The sequence below is a fragment of the Salvelinus sp. IW2-2015 genome, linkage group LG11 (genome assembly GCF_002910315.2).
Source record: "Salvelinus sp. IW2-2015 linkage group LG11, ASM291031v2, whole genome shotgun sequence".
NCBI lineage: Eukaryota > Metazoa > Chordata > Actinopteri > Salmoniformes > Salmonidae > Salvelinus > Salvelinus sp. IW2-2015.
In genome coordinates, this window is record NC_036851.1 from 33895368 (window position 1) to 33915167 (window position 19800).

Genomic DNA, 19800 nt, shown 5'->3' on the forward strand with positions numbered 1-19800 from the left:
GAGCCTTGTCTCGCAGCAGGGGGAAAAAAACCCATAGCTGATATCGCCGATTTTCTTAAACAAATGTGGTTTCTACTGACAATTGAAATGTACAAACTATGGTATAAGGGAACAATGAGCAGATAAGAGGCAATCCGTAATTTCGATTAAGACATTAATGAGCGAGCTAAGACGGACGTAGTCATATCTATTGTTCAGCACTTTTGAAATGTACAGCGACAGAATTCAGAACATGTGCCATTCTTACAGTATTCTCCCTGTACACCAAGTCAGAACCGTAGGTTAAATGAAGGGGGCATTTAAGCAGACAATGAAAGCTCTTACAATATTTGATRACATTTCTCTAAAACATGGGCTACTAGCAGCTTACTACACAACATCTGCTAAACCCAGATTCGTCCATCGGATTGCCAGATGGTGAAGCGTGATTCATCACTCCAGAGAACGTGTTCTCCACTGCTCCAGAGTCTAATGGCAGCGAGCTTTACACCACTCCAGCCACTCCAGGAACAACATGCTAAAAGAGGGTTCTGATTCTAGTAATAGCAATGGCCTCATGTTATGGCAGCATTGATTGTTAGTGTTGTGCCATTCCACAAAGATTGGATCAACATATAAACTGATTTATAGAGGGTTTGTTGAGATGAATTTCTTTCTAGATTGGGTGGCTCACAATACCTATAGATATAAAGTAAAATCAGCATTACTGTATAGTTAAAAATGAGGAGATATGGTGACCACCCACTGTAGCAGCACTGAAAGAAACATTTTGAAAGTGCAAATTTTAGATGTCAAATCCCCCAAAGCATTGATACAAGTTATTTCATCACTCAAATGCAAATGGGTATAGGCCTACATTTCACGTCCTGTTACCCAAGGGTCATTGAACTATTTTGACTAGCTTCTTCTAACTCAGTTTTCTATTCAGAAGAATGCCTCACTTGTTTTACCTCAGTGATTGTCACGTCTCCGGCCTCTAGGTCACCAGGCTGCTCGTTATGGCGCACACCTGTCACGCGCATGACAGCGTTACGCGCATGACACTCACCTGGACTCCATCACCTCCTTGATTACCTGCCCTTTATATGTCACTCCCTTTGGTTTCTTCCCCAGGTGTCATTGTTGCTTCTTTCTATTCCACTGTCATGTCTGTGCGTTGTTTGTGTTTCTTGTTTTGTATTTAGTTGCGTTTATTTATTAAAACACTCACTCCCTGAACTTGCTTCCCGACTCTCGGCGCACATCATTACAGTGATATACAAATGTACACTTTCTAAATTGCTCTTTACACTGTTGACAAACCTCAGCAATTTTAAATACATTTTCACATAAGGTGCCAAAATCAACACATTTCACAGCAATGATAAACAGTAGAACTTTAAATAGTCTGTGTGTGCATGCATGTCTGTGTGAGTGTGCCCACGTTATTGGAGACTGGGTCGCATGTGTTGAAACAGCCACTGTGTGTGTGTGGCACTCCATGAGCAGCAGGCCAGGCAGGGGGCCAGGGCTGCATCAGGGACTGCCCTGACAGGGTTGGGTCAGCTCTTTCCACTCTTCCCCTCCTGTCACAGAACAGCGCAGCCAGAGAGGGAGAAGGAGGAGGGGATGGAGCAATGTGCTTATTGGCTTTGAGCTCAGTACATTGATTTGGTCTGGGTAATGGAAGGAATGCATTGCTCTGCAGTGCACAACCCCTGACGAACACACACATGCACAAGCATACACACACAGAATCATGTAATTTCATTCATTTAGGTGGAGTTATTAAACCAAGATGCTAAATTGAATGAAACATTGGTGTCATTACACATCATCTGTGACTGATGTAACGGTTGTGTACAACTCACACTGTAATTAACAAAAAAATCTGACATATGTTTTTACTGTACTGTCTGTACTGTACTGTTCTGCAATCATCATGTAGAGTTTATTAGATCCAACCTCTTAATATACTTTTTAATGGATGAGTGACAGTGAGAAACGTCAGTCATCTGATAATCAACTGGAGAGTTTGGGCGACTCAGTCAGAGTCAGTCGACTAACATGCTGCCTGCGGAGCACAGACAACAAAACAACAGAAAGCAGAGGGCAGAATGGAAAAAGTGAACAAGAGGGAGAGGGAGAGGAGAGGGGAGGTCCCGGGGGATACAGGAAGATGAACACTCTTGCGCCAGTCGCGAGGCTGCTTCTTGTAACGTGTCAAGAATCTGCCGTCCTCCAGATGTGTCATATGTATACTGTCCAAATCCCCCAGAGAGTTTTACATTTGCCGGCCCTGCTTTCTGGTGAACAGCTAGCAGAGAGGGAGAGTGGGAATGGGAGAGGGAAGAGGGAGTGTGGGAGAAAGAGAGAGCAAGAGAGAAAGAGGGAGAAAGAAGCAAGAAAGACAGCAAGAGTGTGAGAGAGCAGGACAGAGAGGAGAGAGAGGGAGTTAATTACGGAAAGTTGGCAGCCAGCAGAGGAGTGAGCAGCCAGCTGTGGCAGGATACAATGGAAAGAATGAGATTAAACCCAGAAAATGCAGGGTAATAACAGTTTTTTTTTCAAGACAAAAAAAGATGAGTAATGATCATGCTCCTCAGCCTCTGAAAACGTAACTTCCTCCCCTATCGTTTTGGCAAGATTGTCCAGAAGAGCAGACTGGTTGTAACATGGATACATCTTATCCGGTGTCCTGTGTGAATTTAAGTATGCTCTCTCTACCCTGCTGGTCATCTATGAACATTTGAACATCTTGGCCATGTTCTGTTATAATCTCCACCCGGCACAGCCAGAAGAGGACTGGCCACCCCTCATAGCCTGGTTCCTCTCTAGGTTTCTTCCTAGGTTCCTGCCTTTCTAGGGAGTTTTTCCTAGCCACTGTGCTTCTACACTTGCATTGCTTGCTGTTTGGAGTTTTAGGCTAGGTTTCTGTACAGCACTTTGTGACATCAGCTGATGTGAGAAGGGCTTTATAAATACATTTGATTGATACAGCGCATACTGGTTGTAACATGGATACAGAGCATACTAGTTGTTTCATGGATACAGAGCATACTGGTTGTAACAGGGAAAAAGGAGGGATAATCTCCTGGTCATAAGTTGTACTTTGGGGCTCTTGTTTCAGGGCTATTTATTTAGTTCTGTTTATTTATTTTTTATGTGAGACATGTTTTTGAGCAAATATTATAATCAATACATATATTTAGTCATTTATCAGTGACATTGATAGTCTACGGGGAGAGTTTTACGGCCAACTATTTGTTATATTTCCTCTCTCTCGGTCTCTCTCCCACACTTCCTGTGTGGACTGGCGCCATGGATATCACGATAATTCACAATCATTGAACCACAAATCCCAAAAACATGGATATCCTGCCAACATAAAGCCATATAAAACATTTCTTGTCACTTAAAGAAAAGCAAAGAACATCAACCTCTTGTTGTTCCCTGTCTGAAACGCAAATAATGTATTTTGTGGAATATTACTCTGAAACTACACTGTGTGATAGCAATATTGCCTGCCCTTGACATAACCTCAATGGAATTAAATGAGGAATATGTGCAGTTTCAATAGTGAAAAAATATGACTATGTTAGAAGAGAGAACATGCACCTCGGTTTAAATGGTCTTCTACGTGTCAATCAATACAAATTTCATGACTTCTCATATTGTACTCCAAAACTTGTTTCCCCCTAGAAGACTAGTGTTAATTTCTTGGTCTCGTGCACAAGCCATTGTCATGTGAGTTCAGACTTAACCAATGCAAAATATTTCCACTTATCATCCCAAACATCACTTGAAAAAAATCTATTTAGGAAAATCATGTACTAGTATTTGGACACTGTCTGCTAGTTTATTTACTTAACATTAGGTTGGTAACTGATCTGAGCTTAAGAAACCAGGTATATAAACATATCTTGCTGACTTCAGATATGTACCGCTACATGGATTTTCCAAGAGAAGGCCTAGGTCGAAAGGGTAAGGGGACAAGGTAGTGTAAAAATAACTGATTTATATTTAGTCTTTGGCTCCCTCTGTTGGATGTACTAAATACCAGCATACAGTCTACTACTGTTCTTACAAGTCAATGGTTCGTTTGTATACTGTTTACAGCATCACCTGATCCCGACTTTGGTTCCACGTCATAGCAGTGATTTATGAAGGTTCTACTCCTACTACTTCAGTATTCCAGTCTCATCCACCAGATGTTTTTGTTGTAGAGCCTCAAACGCTGACATGCAAAACCTATTGTGTGAAAGGTTGAAAAATAAAGTAGATGTAATTGCTAATTAAATAAGAGGGTTGTTTATTGGAAACGATTTTATCTCATCATAAACACAACTTCCATGAGTCCTGAAATGATAGAACTAATAGGTTACTGAAGTCAAAGACAATTTCAAAAACAATAAACAAAATATGTAAAATAATAATTGACAAAAATGAATTGCCCAAAATCCTCAGCGTGATTAAACGTACTGATTTGTCAGAATTCTTAAAACCTCAGGGTGCCAAACTAAAATCAGATTTTGGTGCAGAAAGTCCAGAACAAAACTATAAATGCAACAATTTCAAAGATTTTACTGAGCTACAGTTCATATAAGGAAATCAATCAATGGAAATAAATTAGGCCCTAATATATGGATTTCACATGACTGGGAATACAGATATGCATATGTTGGTCACAGATACCTTTAAAAAAAAGTTGCGTCATGGGGCCGTGCATTATCATGAAACATGAGGTGATGGCGGCGGATGAATGGAATGACAACAGGCCTCAGGATCTTGTCACGGTATCTCTGTGCAATTCAAATTGCCATTGATAAAATGCAATTGTGTTCAAAACTGTTGGAAAAGCATTCCAGGTGAAGCTGGTTGAGAGAATGCCAAGAGTGTGCAAAGCTGTCATCAAGGCAAAGGGTGGCTATGAAGAATCTCAAATATAAAATATATTTTGATTTGTTTAACACTTGTTTGGTTACTACATGATTCCATATGTGTTATTGCATAGTTTTGATGTCTTCATTATTATTCTACAATGTAGAAAATAGTACAAATAAAGAAAAACCCTGGAATGAGTAGGTGTGTCCAAACTTTTGACTGGTACTGTACCTTTTGATGTATGTTGACATTTAACAGCTCCCACTGTCTAGACTAGTCTGCATGACGATATAAGAATGTGGTTAAGTAGGTATGACACAAGACAAGTGTTAGGGGGGCTACCTCCCTACTGTAGAAGCTAGGTGGACATGTAGTGACTAAAGTTTTTAGGGTAAGGATACTTTATGTTTCTGACTTGGGATGGTTGGTCTTGGTCTAGGTCTCGATAGTTCTGGTCTTGACACCATATCTGTAAGAAGATCAGGTGAACCAGCAACTCATTGGTATGGTCCATATTCTTCTCTATTAACCTCTTGGTACACAGGAAGTTATACTTCCCACTGCCAGTCAGGGAAAAAAGAAGATGGTATCTAGAAATAAAAGAAAACGAGTGTCATTTCAAATGCCCAAACATACCCTGAAAACCTGACTAGCATTATTGATTATATAAGGTCCTAAGGCCTATTTCTGAAATTTGATGATATTTGAAACGTAATACAAATGTAATATATGATATGTGATTAATACTTTTCGTATGATCTATAAATAGTGATAATATATAATATAAATAATAATAATATATGCCATTTAGCAGATACTTTTGTCCAAATCAACTTAAAGTTATGCGTGCATGCATTTTACATATGGGTGTTTCGGTGAATTGAACCCACTATCCTGGCATTGCAAGCGTCATGTTCTACAAACTGAGCTACAATTACTCATTAATGATCTGTAAAAAAAAAACTAAAAGATACTGTGTGTGTGTAACTCAGGGAGGCTGGCTGTGGTGGTTGTTGTAAAGTTTCTGGAAGAGACGGACCAGCTCAAGCAGGACGGTCAGGACCAGCTCAAGCAGGACGGTCACTCCGCTACTGTTGGAGTCTGCTCCATGACAGCCACTGTTTCTCACACACACACACACACACACACACACACACACACACACACACACACACACACACACACACACACACACACACACACACACACACACACACAGTGAATAAATGTATATTTCACTAGTGTATACACAGTGTGATGTTGACTTACTGGTGTAAGGCCGTATGAGTCACAGTGGGACGAGATTACTATGGTGGGCACATCCTCTCCAGCACCAGGAAGTACACCCTGAAGGCACAGTGACCAATCACAATCTGTACACAAGTCTGACATGGCTATGTTGGGACCAGTAGGCCTAATACAGTATTTCACATCCAATTATCCTTTTGAAACCAAATTGCATGATTCATGCATGCATAATATGCCATAACAATTAGCTGATGTCCTTGGTCATAGACAGGGTTGGAGAGACATACTCACCTCCAGAGTGATGATTGTGTTGTCAGTGATCGGCTTGATGGGCTTGGTGTTGCTCACTAGAATCTGAAATAGGGTGGCTGTGACCATACTACGGTACACTGTCAAGACAGAATGAGAAATTCAGTAAAAGAGAGAGAACAATTCAAGCTGTGATGTATGAAAGATGCTGAACCAATTAAATGTATGACTATKCAAATCTCATTTTACATTGCGCTATATGCACTCCTCCTCCTCCCTCTTCTCCTTCCTCAGTTTCTACCCCTTTCTTTCCTCGCCCCCCTCTCCAAACCTACTCTCCAGACCCTCCTCGGACCAGTATAGAGGAGGTGCGGGTGGCTGCGGCCTGCTTGACCTCTTCGGACATATAGAGGAGCTGCTCGTCCTCCATTCTCGCATATACAGGAATGATGGTAGACTGCAGCAGCGCTTCGCTCTCACTCACCATGAAGCTCTGTATAGACGCAAAGGGTTAACGTTATATTGGCGTAATGTGCCACACATCCAGAAGAACTTGTCAGGTGCCGGGTAGAGAAACAGACGATGGCATAAACCCGAAGATTGTTGTATACTCCCAAGTGATGGATATTAAAACAGAACGGACCCCAAACCCTGATATAAAGTCTAACCTACCTGTATGATATCCTGGGGGATGGTGGACATGTTTTTTGGGGAGCAGGAGGAGTACAGCGGCAGCACTCTGCCTCAGCACCCCCAGCTTTTGCTTCATGGTGAAGTCCGGCAGCTTCATGACGACACAGCGTCGTGCTAACACCGGTTCGTCTGCTGAGCGGGCCTCCGCCTGCACTGTGGCACCGCGACAACCTCCACAGCCCAACACAGAGGTCACAGGTCAAAACACAGGCCTAAACTTAACTGCGGAGCTGCACTAGAATTGTTTGAAATAATAAAATAACGGGTGTAAACTTTACACTGGTGCAGATACTAAATAACTCTGGCCAAGTGACCCTACCATGTTTTTTCTGCTGTACGTTGTACTGCTGCATCCTATAGGCAGTGAACTCATAGGAGGATACAGCAGGCAACGTGTAGGCATGCAGTAACTGAACACACAGCAGGAGTAGTGCAGCCACTCAGGACAACATTCTCATTAACATGGCTTCACGTCCTGATGATATCCCGAACTGTCCTGTCACAGGAGCCGCTGTCCATCATCTGTCTCTGGGGATAAAGTCAGGCTAATCACCCCCTCTTCCCTCTTCCCACCCTTCTGACCTGGCCCATAGTCACTGTCACACCCCCTTTCACTGGTGTAGGTAATTACTGTACACGCCCCTGGTCATTGGGCAATAGCTTACAATTTGCTCTCAAAATTTTTTTTTATCAGAAACTCTCACCAAGTGCAAAGTTTACATCTGTTTTTTCAAAGATGGAATTATTTTTGGACAGAGCAAAAGACAACATGCATTACAGAGTTTCTGACATTGTTTTATTTTATTTAGTTTAGTTTTTTTCCAGACAGCACCTGACCATTGGATGTGCATATTCTTCCTGGAACTTGCATCACATCTTTTAATTCAGACCTCTGATATTTATTAGTAGACATGATACACTACACAGAACAATAACATTGTTACATACTGAAATTGTTCACATCTTCTTTACAATCATAATAAGTGTCTGAATAAAAATAGACTATGGACAACCTTATACATCCACAAAACGGCACTAAACTCAAAATATTGTGAGTACTGTAATATTCCGGTGCAGTTTCACAGATGTAAAAGTGTTGCCCTCTGTGTCCATGTTAAAATGCATACCCATTTTTTCAAATAAATTAAAACATACCACTGGCAATAAATATCTTCCACTAAAATGCATTACTTAAGGCATACTCTACTTTAGTTAACTCAGGGGTGAGATGGAGTAYGAACTCAGTTCAATGACAGGGGAAACTAACGCTTAGGTCTCAGCCAAAGCAGGTATACATTCCCATTGCATTTGCCATTAGGATGATGTTATCTTGAATGATGTAGACAAAGCGTTTTTCCATTTCGTGCCTACTGAACACAGTGTTCCCTGTTTTGCACCATCACAAAACAGCAGGTATTTTCATTGTTTTGGATTGACCTGTTTGCACTTGAATTGTCCATCATTTGAGTGGATTCACACTGGAGTCAACCCTTCCTCATATCATTCATCGCACTACAGTGGAATGCATTGGATAACCAAGCACCCAAAGCAGTATAGTAAAGAACATCCTTACATCTTCCATCCCTTTCTTTACATACAGTATGCTATACACAGTCTTGGATTGTTAGACATTCCCTTTCAACAAGTTGCAATTCTTAATGTGAAACATTTTACAGTGCACGCTGTGTTTGTGTACCGTGTGTACTGTGCATGTGTGGTTGCACAGACTCCTATGAATGGCTCGTGACTGTGTCGGTGGCAGTGAGAGAAGCACAAGGTGGCACTACAGCCTACTTCTGGAAGCACTATAGCCTGGAGAACATGGGCTGCAAGGTGGACATGCTGCCCAACCACTATCATTAGTACAAGTTTGCTGGTATCATCCCTGCTCCAGAAGTCAGAATAAAGGACACATTCTCCATTTCAACTGGTATATTGATATAATAATTTAACACCATCTCTTGTTAACAGCCATAATGGATGGCTTCATTAAGAATTATGTATTTTACACCATCATACCAGGAAAGGAATGTGCCTTTGGCACAGTTAAACTACAGTACCCACACCCACTGGGTGTCAGGACTAGTAAATGGTATTACAGTATGGCAGGTACAGTACTCGTTAGCACATGATTGTGTTAGCACGTTAATCCTATTGAGCACATTGGAAAATTAGCTTTTCTTACCTATGTGTAATAATAATAATAATAATCAATTTTCATTCAACTGTTCAAAGCAATTTACACACACGCAAAAAGGAAAATATCCCAAGATCAGAAGTACAATAGTAGACAAGTGAAGACAGCATAAACTGAAATTAACAATGAGTACAAGTATGAGCAGGAAGACCTAATACACAATGATTTTTGAGGGGTAACTGAAACCTTTTAAGAGTTATAGAAATATCCACTAAATAAGATAAAATAATTTTCATGTGGACATTAGTAGAATGGCACTAAATACACACTGGCTTCACTAGCGTGGTCCCAGATAAGTTTGTGCCGTCTTGCCAACTCCTATGGTCATTGTCATGCCAAACAATGTGCAAGACAGCACAAACAGATCTGAAACCAGGCTATATGTGACCTATGCACTTTCAACTCTCACGCTTTTCTCCAAGTTAAGTACTGCATAAGACAGCACAAACAGATCTGGGACCAGGCGACGGTTGCATTGGGTCAAGTTAAGAGAGCCTAACCCCACAGTTACTGTATTGGTGAGGATGCTCATCTAACTGGCACAGTAAGGAAAATGCTAAGCTGTTTTCGAGTTATATACCAAAGTCGTAGATAAGAATAGTTATTGTGATGTCTCTGTATGTGACACACCTCACCTTCATGTAAAACAGATTTTGATGGGGATGTTTTTATTATGTTAATTAGATTTCCGCAGGGGTGCAGACATCAACTCTAGGGAATTAAACACGTATCACGACAACAGGGAAAGAATGAAAGAGGATAGAAGTAAGACAACTGCAAATCCCCTCAAATCAAAACTCGCTTTGCATTTCAACTAGTGAGGTCCTTGGAATTGGAAACCTAAAATATATACACTACAAAAGTATGTGGACACCCACTCGTCGAACATCTCATCCCAAAATCATGGCCATTAATATGGAGTTGGTCCCCCCTTTGCTGCTATAACAGCCTCCACTCTCCTGTGAAGGCTTTCCACTAGATGTTGGAACATTGCTGCAGGGACTTGCTTCCATTCCACCACAAGAGCGTTAGTGAGGTCGGGCACTGATGTTGGGCGATTAGGCCTGGCTTGCAGTCGGCGTTCAAATTCTTCCCAAAGGTGTTCGATGGGGTTGAGGTCAGGGCTCTGTGCAGGCAAGTTCCACACCAATCTCGACAAACCATTTCTGTATGGACCTTGCTTTGTGCACTAAGCCCTGGAAAGGGCCTTCCCCAAACTGTTACCACAAAGTTGGAAGCACAGAATCGTCTAGAATGTCATTATATGCTGTAGTGTTAAGATTTTCCTTCACTGGAACTAAGGAGCCTTGCACAAACCATGGAAAAACAGCCACAGACCATTATTCCTCACCCACCAAACTTTACAGTTGGCACTATGCAGTCGGGCAGGTAGCTTTCTCCTGGCATCCACCAAAACCATATTCGTCCGTCAGACTGCCAGATGGTGAAGCGTGATTCATCACTCCAGAGAATGCATTTCCACTGCTCCAGAGTCCAATGGCGGCGAGCTTAACACCACTCCAGCCGACACTTGGCATTGCGCATGGTGAKTTTAGGCATGTGTGAGGCCATGGAAAACCATTTCATGAAGCTCCCAACGAACAGTTCTTGTGCTGTTGCTTCTAAAGGCAGTTTGGAACACGGTAGTGAGTGTTGCAACCAAGAACAGATGATTTTTACAAGCTACGTCCTTCAGCACTTGGCGGTCCCGTTCTGTGAGCTGGTGGCCTACCACTTCACAGCTGAGTCGTTGTTGCTCCTAGATGTTTCTACTTCACAATAACGGCTGACCGGGGCAGCTCTAGCAGGGCAGAAATTTGACGAACTGACTTGTTGGAAAGGTGGCATCCTATGATGGTGCCACGTTGAAAGTCACTGAGCTCTTCAGTAAGGCCATTCTACTGCCAATGTTTGTCTATGGAGATTGCATGGCTGTGTGCTCAATTTTATACATCTGTCAGCAACGGGTTTGGCTGAAATAGCCAAATCAACTAATTTGAAGGCGTGTCCATATACTTTTGGCCATGTAGTGCATTTACCAGACATTTGTGATTACATGGTGTTTATGTATGTAGCTGTATTTCCTTAAATCTTTTAAATGTTGTAATACTGAACATGTTTTATTTTGGACATGATACACACAGACAACTATTCATTCTGTTCAATCAAATGTTTGTTATTTTTCCATGCTCACAGTACATTGGCTGTTAATCCCTCCATACGTACCGTAACAGAAACAAAGACTTTCAGGAGGACATGCAAAGGCGAAGATCTATTCCGCAATCTTGGAAACACTGCATTCTTGAGTCCTTCTTTTATCCTTGTGTTTTATTCCAAGAATACTACTCAGACAAAAAAAAAAACTAGTACCTCACTGGAACGTAACAAACAAATGTACGCACATGTCCTACCATAGGAGTACATATTTTGTGCATTTTCACCCTTTTCATATCCACACTAATTCCAATAGACCTATTCTTCTGTTTTTTCTCCCCCTCCGATCAGGGCATTCTGTCTCCCTGTCGCCGCCCCAGTGGTGAGGTGAGCTCACTGCAGGGGGCGGAGTCATGGCGTATATTGTGGGAAGGGCTATTGGATCTGGCAGGCTGAGGAGGTGGTGGCTTGGCAGCATATGCAGGTGTGGTTGACTGATTTGGGCGGGATCAGATCCAGATCCTCGTCGTCAGGGATTTCGTCCAGCCGGTAACCGTCCTTCAGAAGCTGGATGTTGAGATCCTGGTTGATCTGCTGCAGGGGACAGAGGAAAAAAACATGATAATTTCACAATCATAGTAATAAGAACCACACATCTCATTATTGAGTTGAAATCGTACATGTTTTAGGTACAACATACGGAACTTTAAAAATGCTATTGGTTGTGCTAGTCGTTGTATAGTCGTACACCTAACACCAAGTAATGGTGTCAAAAGATTAATCTGTAGTGAGACAATAGGGAGAAAATTACAACTAAAACACATCAATAGACAAACACATATAGACGAATACATGAATAGAAATGAATGGTGATGAAGCATTATTGATGTCAGCAAGTGCTGATTGTAATGTATGGATAAATCATGACTGATAGAAACTCCTTAGTTATAAATTGACTAAAGTGAATGGTGGTCAGAGATGAGATTCAGGTTACAGGATAAAGGCCATTGGGAATTAACATAAGCAGGACAGTGTCATGACAGGTTATGTAGTGCATATGACAGCGTATAAGAGGGTTGAGGTGACATTAGCTGTATGTAGTGCATAGATACCTGGTCCCTCAGACATCTCACCTCGGCTGAGGAGTATCCAGACGAAGAGTATCTGGACATGTCAAAGTCATCATCACTGAAACAAGAAAAGATGAATAAACAGGTTCCTGGACCTCCTTAACACCAGGAGGCAACAGAAACAAGATTGATAGCGACAGTAAAAGAAGTCAAACATCCGTAAATAATACAATATTGTGCTATGGAGCTTAATTTCTAGACAAATAGAGAAGTCTCAACTCATTTTGGGATACTTTAATTTAACCTTTATTTAACTAGGCAAGTCAGTTAAGAACAAATTATTATTTACAATGACGGATACTTTGGAAATTGTTGAGTGTTCAGTGTTTCTCTCCCAGAAAGATTTATGAAAATCAAAATGCAGTGCTATGTTATTTTATATCTCCAGGCATCTCCCCAGTAGATAATAAGGTACCATAAAGACTGACATTTCAGAAGGATTCATTTATTCTAGCATAGACAACCAGCAAAGATAATCTGAAACCTTCTGCTGATCCTGACTCCAGTAATGAGTCAGGATCAGCATTCTTAATGACGCTGAACTCTATCAGACACGCCCAAACTCAAGACAACAACCTCAACACAAACATGTACTGTATGCACTTTCATGTATTAATGCATGTGTTTACGTGTTTCTTAGTGTGCGTTCGAGTAAGGGCACATGACATAATACAAAAGTGTGTGTGAGAGAGGAGACCGAGAACAACAATGAGAGTGAAATTGAGTGTGAGTGTGTGTGTAAGAGAGACAAAGAGAGAACAACAGAAAGAGAATAATTGAGGGAGTGAGTGTGCATGCATAGCTGGAATAAGGGAGACAAACAAGTGTCTGTGAGAGAGCGAGAGAGAGAGAGCATGACATTATCATTTGGATGGGTGCCATAGCGCTGATATCAGTAAAGGAGATCCCATCGGCTGAGAACATGATGGAAAACAACAACAACACAGGGTGGGGGACCCATGAATGCATCCCAAATGGCACCCTATTCCCTTTATAGTGCACTACTTTTGACAAGGGCCCTAATCAAAAGTAATGCACTATTAAGGGAATAGGGTGCCATTTGGGACACAGACCATCTGTCTCACACACTACTACACTGTGCAGGGAGCACTGGGAGCACAGAAAGAGGGAGGACCCTGAGCCTCTTTTCCCGGCGGTCCAAATCAGAAGCCCTCTAATCCGGCACACTGGGAGAAGATTTTTTCCTCATTTGGGAATGCCTCTGCCTGCTAAGAGAGAGGGCTCAAACTTTTCTCGAGTCGTGTCACTCTTTTTTTCTGGCAGGGGCTACTCTTTCAGGCTGTATTGAATTCAGGAAAGTAGTTCCCCATGCATTGTGACCGCGCTTTAAAAGGCTGAAGGCTCACAGTGGATCTCTGGAACAGGGCTGTTGGACGCCAGTTTTAGAGAAAGTAGCCCAAGACATTAGCAAGATGTGAGATGGGTTTCAATAAGGATTGTTTTTCTCACCTTGTTTAAATCCCAGAGTTACATTACATTCACTGTTACCTGTCTGTGTCCAGCGTTACCAGGGGCTTCTCATCCGGGCTGGTCTGGTCTAAAGAGGAGTAGCCTTTGTTTGGCACCACCAAACTAAAGAAGATGAGAGAAGAAAGACTTGGAGATTAGAAGCATAAAACATAGGAGGTGTGTGAAGAGGAGGTGAGAGCCACCAACTCTGTAATCAAATTTAGCAGAAGATAAATGGGGGTACTCCTCAAAGTCAAATCTTAGCTAAATTCCAGTTACTGTGGCGCCAAAATTATGATATTCTGGTTTCCTCTTCCGATCTCTTGAATAAAATAGACACGTGGCTAAATCTGGGACAAAACTGTGATATCATAAATACCATGAACCAGCCTCAACCTCAGCAGCAGCAACTGTCCTAGTCAGCCACAGCAGGGGTTAGCACTCTCCTAGCCTGGTTAGTGCGCTTTGGGGTAATCTCTGGCCTCCAGGCTAATGTGGCTGCTGCCTATAAACTGGGGCTCTGGGTTTAGGGGGAGCTGCTCTACCATATCTGATAATCCACCCAGGGACTAGAATTACAGACAAAGGGAAAGGGCCCCTGTTAATGGGTTTGACTGAACCAGGCCCAAGGTTTTTCAACTAAAGTGAGTCTGAATTTAGCATTCACAATCCACAAGGATACCATTTCTAAAGTCCCTGTTTTAATATTAATGGTTTATGTTTTGTGTTATAAATGTTAACTGTCATCATAAACACTGGTTGGCTGTCCCCTTGCAGGGTTGGTGTAGAAATTATTTGAATGACTGTTCTTTCTCTGCGTAATAGTTTACAGACAAACCTTTCTCTAACTTGTTATAGAATTTCAAATTGAAGGGACTGTACAAAATGTTACAAAAGAAGTCAACCAAGCACCAAGCTGCCTTGAAGTGACTTCGGTACAAATAATAAAAAGAGCATGTTAAAAGCATAGGAAACCAATAGTGTGATCTTTATTGTTACCGTGTTCTGGCCATGCCGTTGTTCTTCTTAGGTTGGTGGTTGACGGGGCTATTCTTTACTGATCCCTTCCTGGCCAGCTCTCTCTGTTTCTCTGCCAATCACAGGAGATTCCATCATATATATGAATTAAACTGTCACCCCATTGTCATCTGGGGAGTCATTCCTGCTCAACACACAGTACTCAACTCAGATCCTCCAGTTTCAGTGCAGACCGAATCATTTTACTATCTGACTTAAAACGATGACTSTAAACCCCATCCCACTTCTTCGATCTGTATCAGGTGAAATACTACTACCCTTTTCCACAATGTATTCCATTGATTTGCTTGTTCATCTGCTTTTATTCATGTAGTGCAGGGATGGGCAACTTTGATGGGGGTGGGGGCCACAAAAAATCTGAACTCATCATGAGGGACCGCAGTTGCTCACGGGTCTGCAATTCATGCAATTCTATTCATTTTCCCTTGGGGAGAGCAAAATTAACTGTTTTACAGCAAATTTCCTGCAATTATACACATTTTGAGACTGGCTCAAAATCAATGGGGGCCCCTCGGCTGGTAATTCGGCTATGATTACTAAATTTAGACGGCAGTCTGCTAGACTAACTTACCAAACTAAAATGGTTAAGCTGACATGGGATAATTGAGTGGCTATCATTGACTGACATAACATGAGAAAAACTGCTGACGCACAACCAAATTCTAACTTGCAACAGTTAGTCACCGACTGAGTAAAACAATTAAATAAGTTGCCCATTCCTGCTTTAGTTGGTCTATAATTTATTTGTTAGCATTCAGATCTATCACTACCTTCCACCTGAAAATGACTAAAATCAATATAAGTAGGCAACTGCACTGCAACACTGGTTGTGCTGACACTGTGGTCATTGATACCTCATATAAGCCTAGCCCTACTGGAGGAGCATGTCAGTAGTTATTGTAAACTTTGGGCTTGACTTCTATATGACTTCCACACTGTGGCATGTGTGCTTGGAATTCCCCTGCAGTGCAGTAAAGAATAACCAAGCTGCCAAGAGATGATTGTGATGCAAAGCCCAATTACCATAAACCTGACACTTTATTTATTTAATCTCTGAAGCACAGTGCTGCTGAGAAACTGAGTGCAGGAGAGACAGAGGGAGGGAGATATGGTTATGGGATTGGAAGTTGTCACCTCGCTCTTTCAAAGTAAATTCAGCCTGTCACTGCTAGACTCTGTCAATCAAAGAGGACCTTTATGTGGCTCCAGCAGAATCTGGGTATTGGCTTTGGCCAATAAACCCCAAACAACCATAGCAATGCTCAGGAAGATTAATACACTAAAACTTTATTAGGCCTATTCATGGAGGAAACAGCCCATATATTCAACTATGACATTATCAGTCAGTAACTCAGAACCTATTTCGACAGCTCTATGCCGAAACATTCCACACAACGTGGTAAGGAATAATGTTACAGAGATACAGTTCATGGCAAAGAAGAATTTCATCACTTCAGTGCATCTGGCAGAACCTGCCTTTCTACATGGTTCATGCATGAAGTGCTGCATGTAGCCTAATAGGAAGAAAAGCAATATCAAAACTGTGAAGGTTCAATCCCAGTTTTGTATACGCCCATCAGAAATATTTATTGTGTTCACTCAAAGAACACAGCGTTGTTGCAAAATAATAGATGAACTACTGACTGAGAGAATTACTTAATTAACTAATTAAAAGGGATACTACGAGATTCTGGCAATGAATTCACTCAAATGCTACAGCTGGTGGTTGTATGTTGTTAAACTGTATATTGACTGACAGAATGATTTAAAAACGGATAGACAGATGGTCTTAGTGAAGGTCACCATGTGTTAGTAAACACAGGCACAGTGATGCTGTACATATGTAGGGAACGAGGAGTGGAGAGGTGTGTGTGTGTGTGTGTGTGTGTGTGTGTGTGTGTGTGTGTGTGTGTGTGTGTGTGTGTGTGTGTGTGTGTGTGTGTGTGTGTGTCTGGTGGAGATGCTATAATAAGGCTCACCTATTTTCATTTGCAGTGGTGAGGGCTTGTAGTTCATGGCCACCGTTTCACCTTCTCTAGTGTCAGAATCAGCCTCAGAGGTGTCGGATGCTGCTGGGTTCTGCTGCAGAACAAAAACAGATGATAATTTGTCCATGTTTGATAAGGACATTTTCTATTAGATGTGTTCAAATTTCAAGATTTGCTGTGGTTGTTATACATTTGACCCCTACGGCACAAATCAGCTTCCATATACAACTGCCCTATTTGCAATTCCAAAACAGGCAAACCATTGCAACATAACAGGTGGAAATAGGGGGGGGTTATATTTTACTGTTTAGGTTAGCCTCTGCTCACGTGAGGTGAAAGCCGGTGACAGAGGCCACTGTTCAGTGTGTGTACGTGTATATGTGCCTGCCTGTGACTCTGCTAGGTCAGTTGCCACTGCCAGAGCACACTACTGGCGGGGCTGGGAGTAGGCCAGTGTGGCTTTCTGTGAGTGACGTCACCCGGGGTATTCCTTTTGGAGCTCCAGTGGTAAGAGAGAGGGAAGAGCATCCCAAATGGCACCCTATTCTCTAAAAAGTGAATTACATTTGAGTAGTGCACGATAAAGGGAATAGGGTGCCACTTGGGACACAGCCAAGAGCTGCTGGGTGGTTGAGGGTCTGGTTGGCTGGCTGGTCGGCCTACTCCACTGACAGAGCCCTGCATTATGTTCACCAAAAGCCTGGCCCTGTTACAGCCAGCTAAAGTAGGCCGGAGTGGAGAACCCACATGGGCGAGGCCTGCAAGGCAGTCTGAAAATACCGCTGCATTCTCTCCAGGGAACTAACTGGCTGACGTGTTGAAACAACAGACCACTAACAAGCGGCACAGCCTGAAACAACTCCCTCCCTTGCAGTTTTCCCATTCTGCTGCCTTCAGTTTAACAAGCACAGTTTATTACATTTAAACAGGTACTGTGTAAAGTCTACACTGTAGACAGACATGTCATTAAGCAATAGCCTACATTTTGGTATATTATTAGGATCCCCATTAGCTGTTGCAAAAGCAGAAGCTACTCTTCCTTGGATCCACAACAAACATGACATACAGTGCATTCGGAAAGTATTCAGACCCCAAATTTTGTTACTTTACAGCCTTATTCTAAAATTGTATTATTATTTTATTTTTTTAAATAGGTTTTTCTTTTTCTGTACAAATGTATATTAAAATATAAACTGAAATATCACATTTATGTAAAATTAATAAACAAGAACAGCTCAAGAACAGAACTACACCAAACAATGTTTTAAAGGCACACGTAGCCTACACATCAATACATACACACAAACTATCTAGGTCAAATAGGGGAGAGGCGTTGTGCAGTGAGGTGTTGTTTTATCAGTTTTTTTTAAACCAGGTTTGCTGTTCAATGCAATATTTTCCCATGCAATATTGGCTCTATATAATACGGTACACATTTTTGAATTTGTTTTGGGATCTGGGGACTGTGAAAAGACCCCTGGTGGCATGTCTGGTGGGGTAAGTGTGTGTGTAAACAATTTAGGATTTTCAACACATGAATGTTTCTTATGTTTCTTATAAAAAGAAGCAGTCTCTCCTCAACTCTTAGCAAAGAGACTGGCATGCGTAGCATTTATATCAGCCCTCTGATTACAATGAAGAGCAAGACGTGCCGCTCTGTTCTGGGCCAGCTGCAGCTTAACTAGGTCTTTCCTTGCCCCACTCGACCACACAACTGGACAATAATCAAAATAAGACTAAACTAGAGCCTGCAGGACTTGCTTTTTGGAGAGTTGTGTCAAAAAAGCAGAGCATCTCTTTATTACGGACAGACCTCTCCCCATCTTTACAACCATTGGATCTATATGTTTTGACAAGACAGTTTACAATGCAAGGTAACAGCAAGTAATTTAATCTCATCAACTTGTTCAACAGGCACACCATTCATTTCCAGATTCAGCTGAGGTCTAGAACTTAGGGAATGATTTGTACCAAATACAATGCTCTTAGTTTTAGACATGTTCAGGACCTGTTTATTATTGGCCACCCACTTCAAAACAGACTGCAACTTTCTGTTAAGGGTTACAGTGATTTCATTAGCTGTGGTTGCTGATGGGTATATGTGACCGACCGGCTCAAATCGGTCTTACGTAGCAAAATGTAAAATTGTGTTTTTTTACATTGGATAAAAGTTCTTATTAATCCAGTCGCACCATATAAATATTAAGCCAGTGTATGGAACCACATCACATGTTTTCCAATTAAGTTACACCTACTTTTTTTTTTCTTCAGAGATACAAAATGGTACAGTGGGGCAAAAGAGTATTTAGTCAGCCACCAATTGTGCAAGTTCTCCCACTTAAAAAGATGAGAGAGGCCTGTAATTTTCATCATAGGTATACTTCAACTATGACAGACAAAATGAGAAAAGAAAATCCAGAAAATCACATTGTAGGATTTTTTATGAATTTATTTGCAAATTATGGTGGAAAATAAGTATTTTGGTCACCTAACAAACAAGCAAGATTTTCTGGCTCTCACAGACCTGTAACTTCTTCTTTAGAGGCTCTCTGTCCCACTCGTTTACCTGTATTAATGGCACCACCTGTTTGAACTTGTTATCAGTATAAAAGACACCTGTCCACAACCTCAAACAGTCACACTCCCAAACTCCACTATGGCCAAGAACCAAAGAGCTGTCAAAGGACACCAAAACAAAATTGTAGACCTGGACCAGGCTGGGAAGACTGAATCTGCAATAGGTAAGCAGCTTGGTTTGACGAACTTCAAC

The 19800-nt window shown here is 41.7% G+C and overlaps 1 protein-coding gene and 1 pseudogene across 3 annotated transcripts in view; both read right to left on the reverse strand.

The window, feature by feature from the left end:
* Positions 1 to 4546: 4546 nt before the first annotated feature.
* LOC111970085 (BOS complex subunit ncln-like) lies at positions 4547 to 7517 on the reverse strand (annotated as a pseudogene).
* A 310-nt stretch (positions 7518 to 7827) lies between these two features.
* The window catches only part of LOC111970256 (protein FAM219A-like), a 30284-nt gene continuing 18311 nt past the window's right edge, over positions 7828 to 19800 (reverse strand). The window contains exons 2-6 of one of the 3 annotated variants that reach the window (XM_023996900.2): positions 17022 to 17121; positions 15004 to 15094; positions 14044 to 14127; positions 12517 to 12592; positions 7828 to 11998 (exon numbers count right to left, since the gene is read on the reverse strand). In XM_023996900.2, the coding sequence (XP_023852668.1) occupies positions 11840 to 11998; positions 12517 to 12592; positions 14044 to 14127; positions 15004 to 15094; positions 17022 to 17121 (510 nt within the window). In that variant the 3' untranslated portion in view covers positions 7828 to 11839. Of the gene's footprint in view, positions 11999 to 12516; positions 12593 to 14043; positions 14128 to 15003; positions 15095 to 17021; positions 17125 to 19800 lie in introns of all 3 variants that reach the window. The other 2 variants (XM_023996901.2, XM_023996899.2) reach the window with 2 other exon arrangements.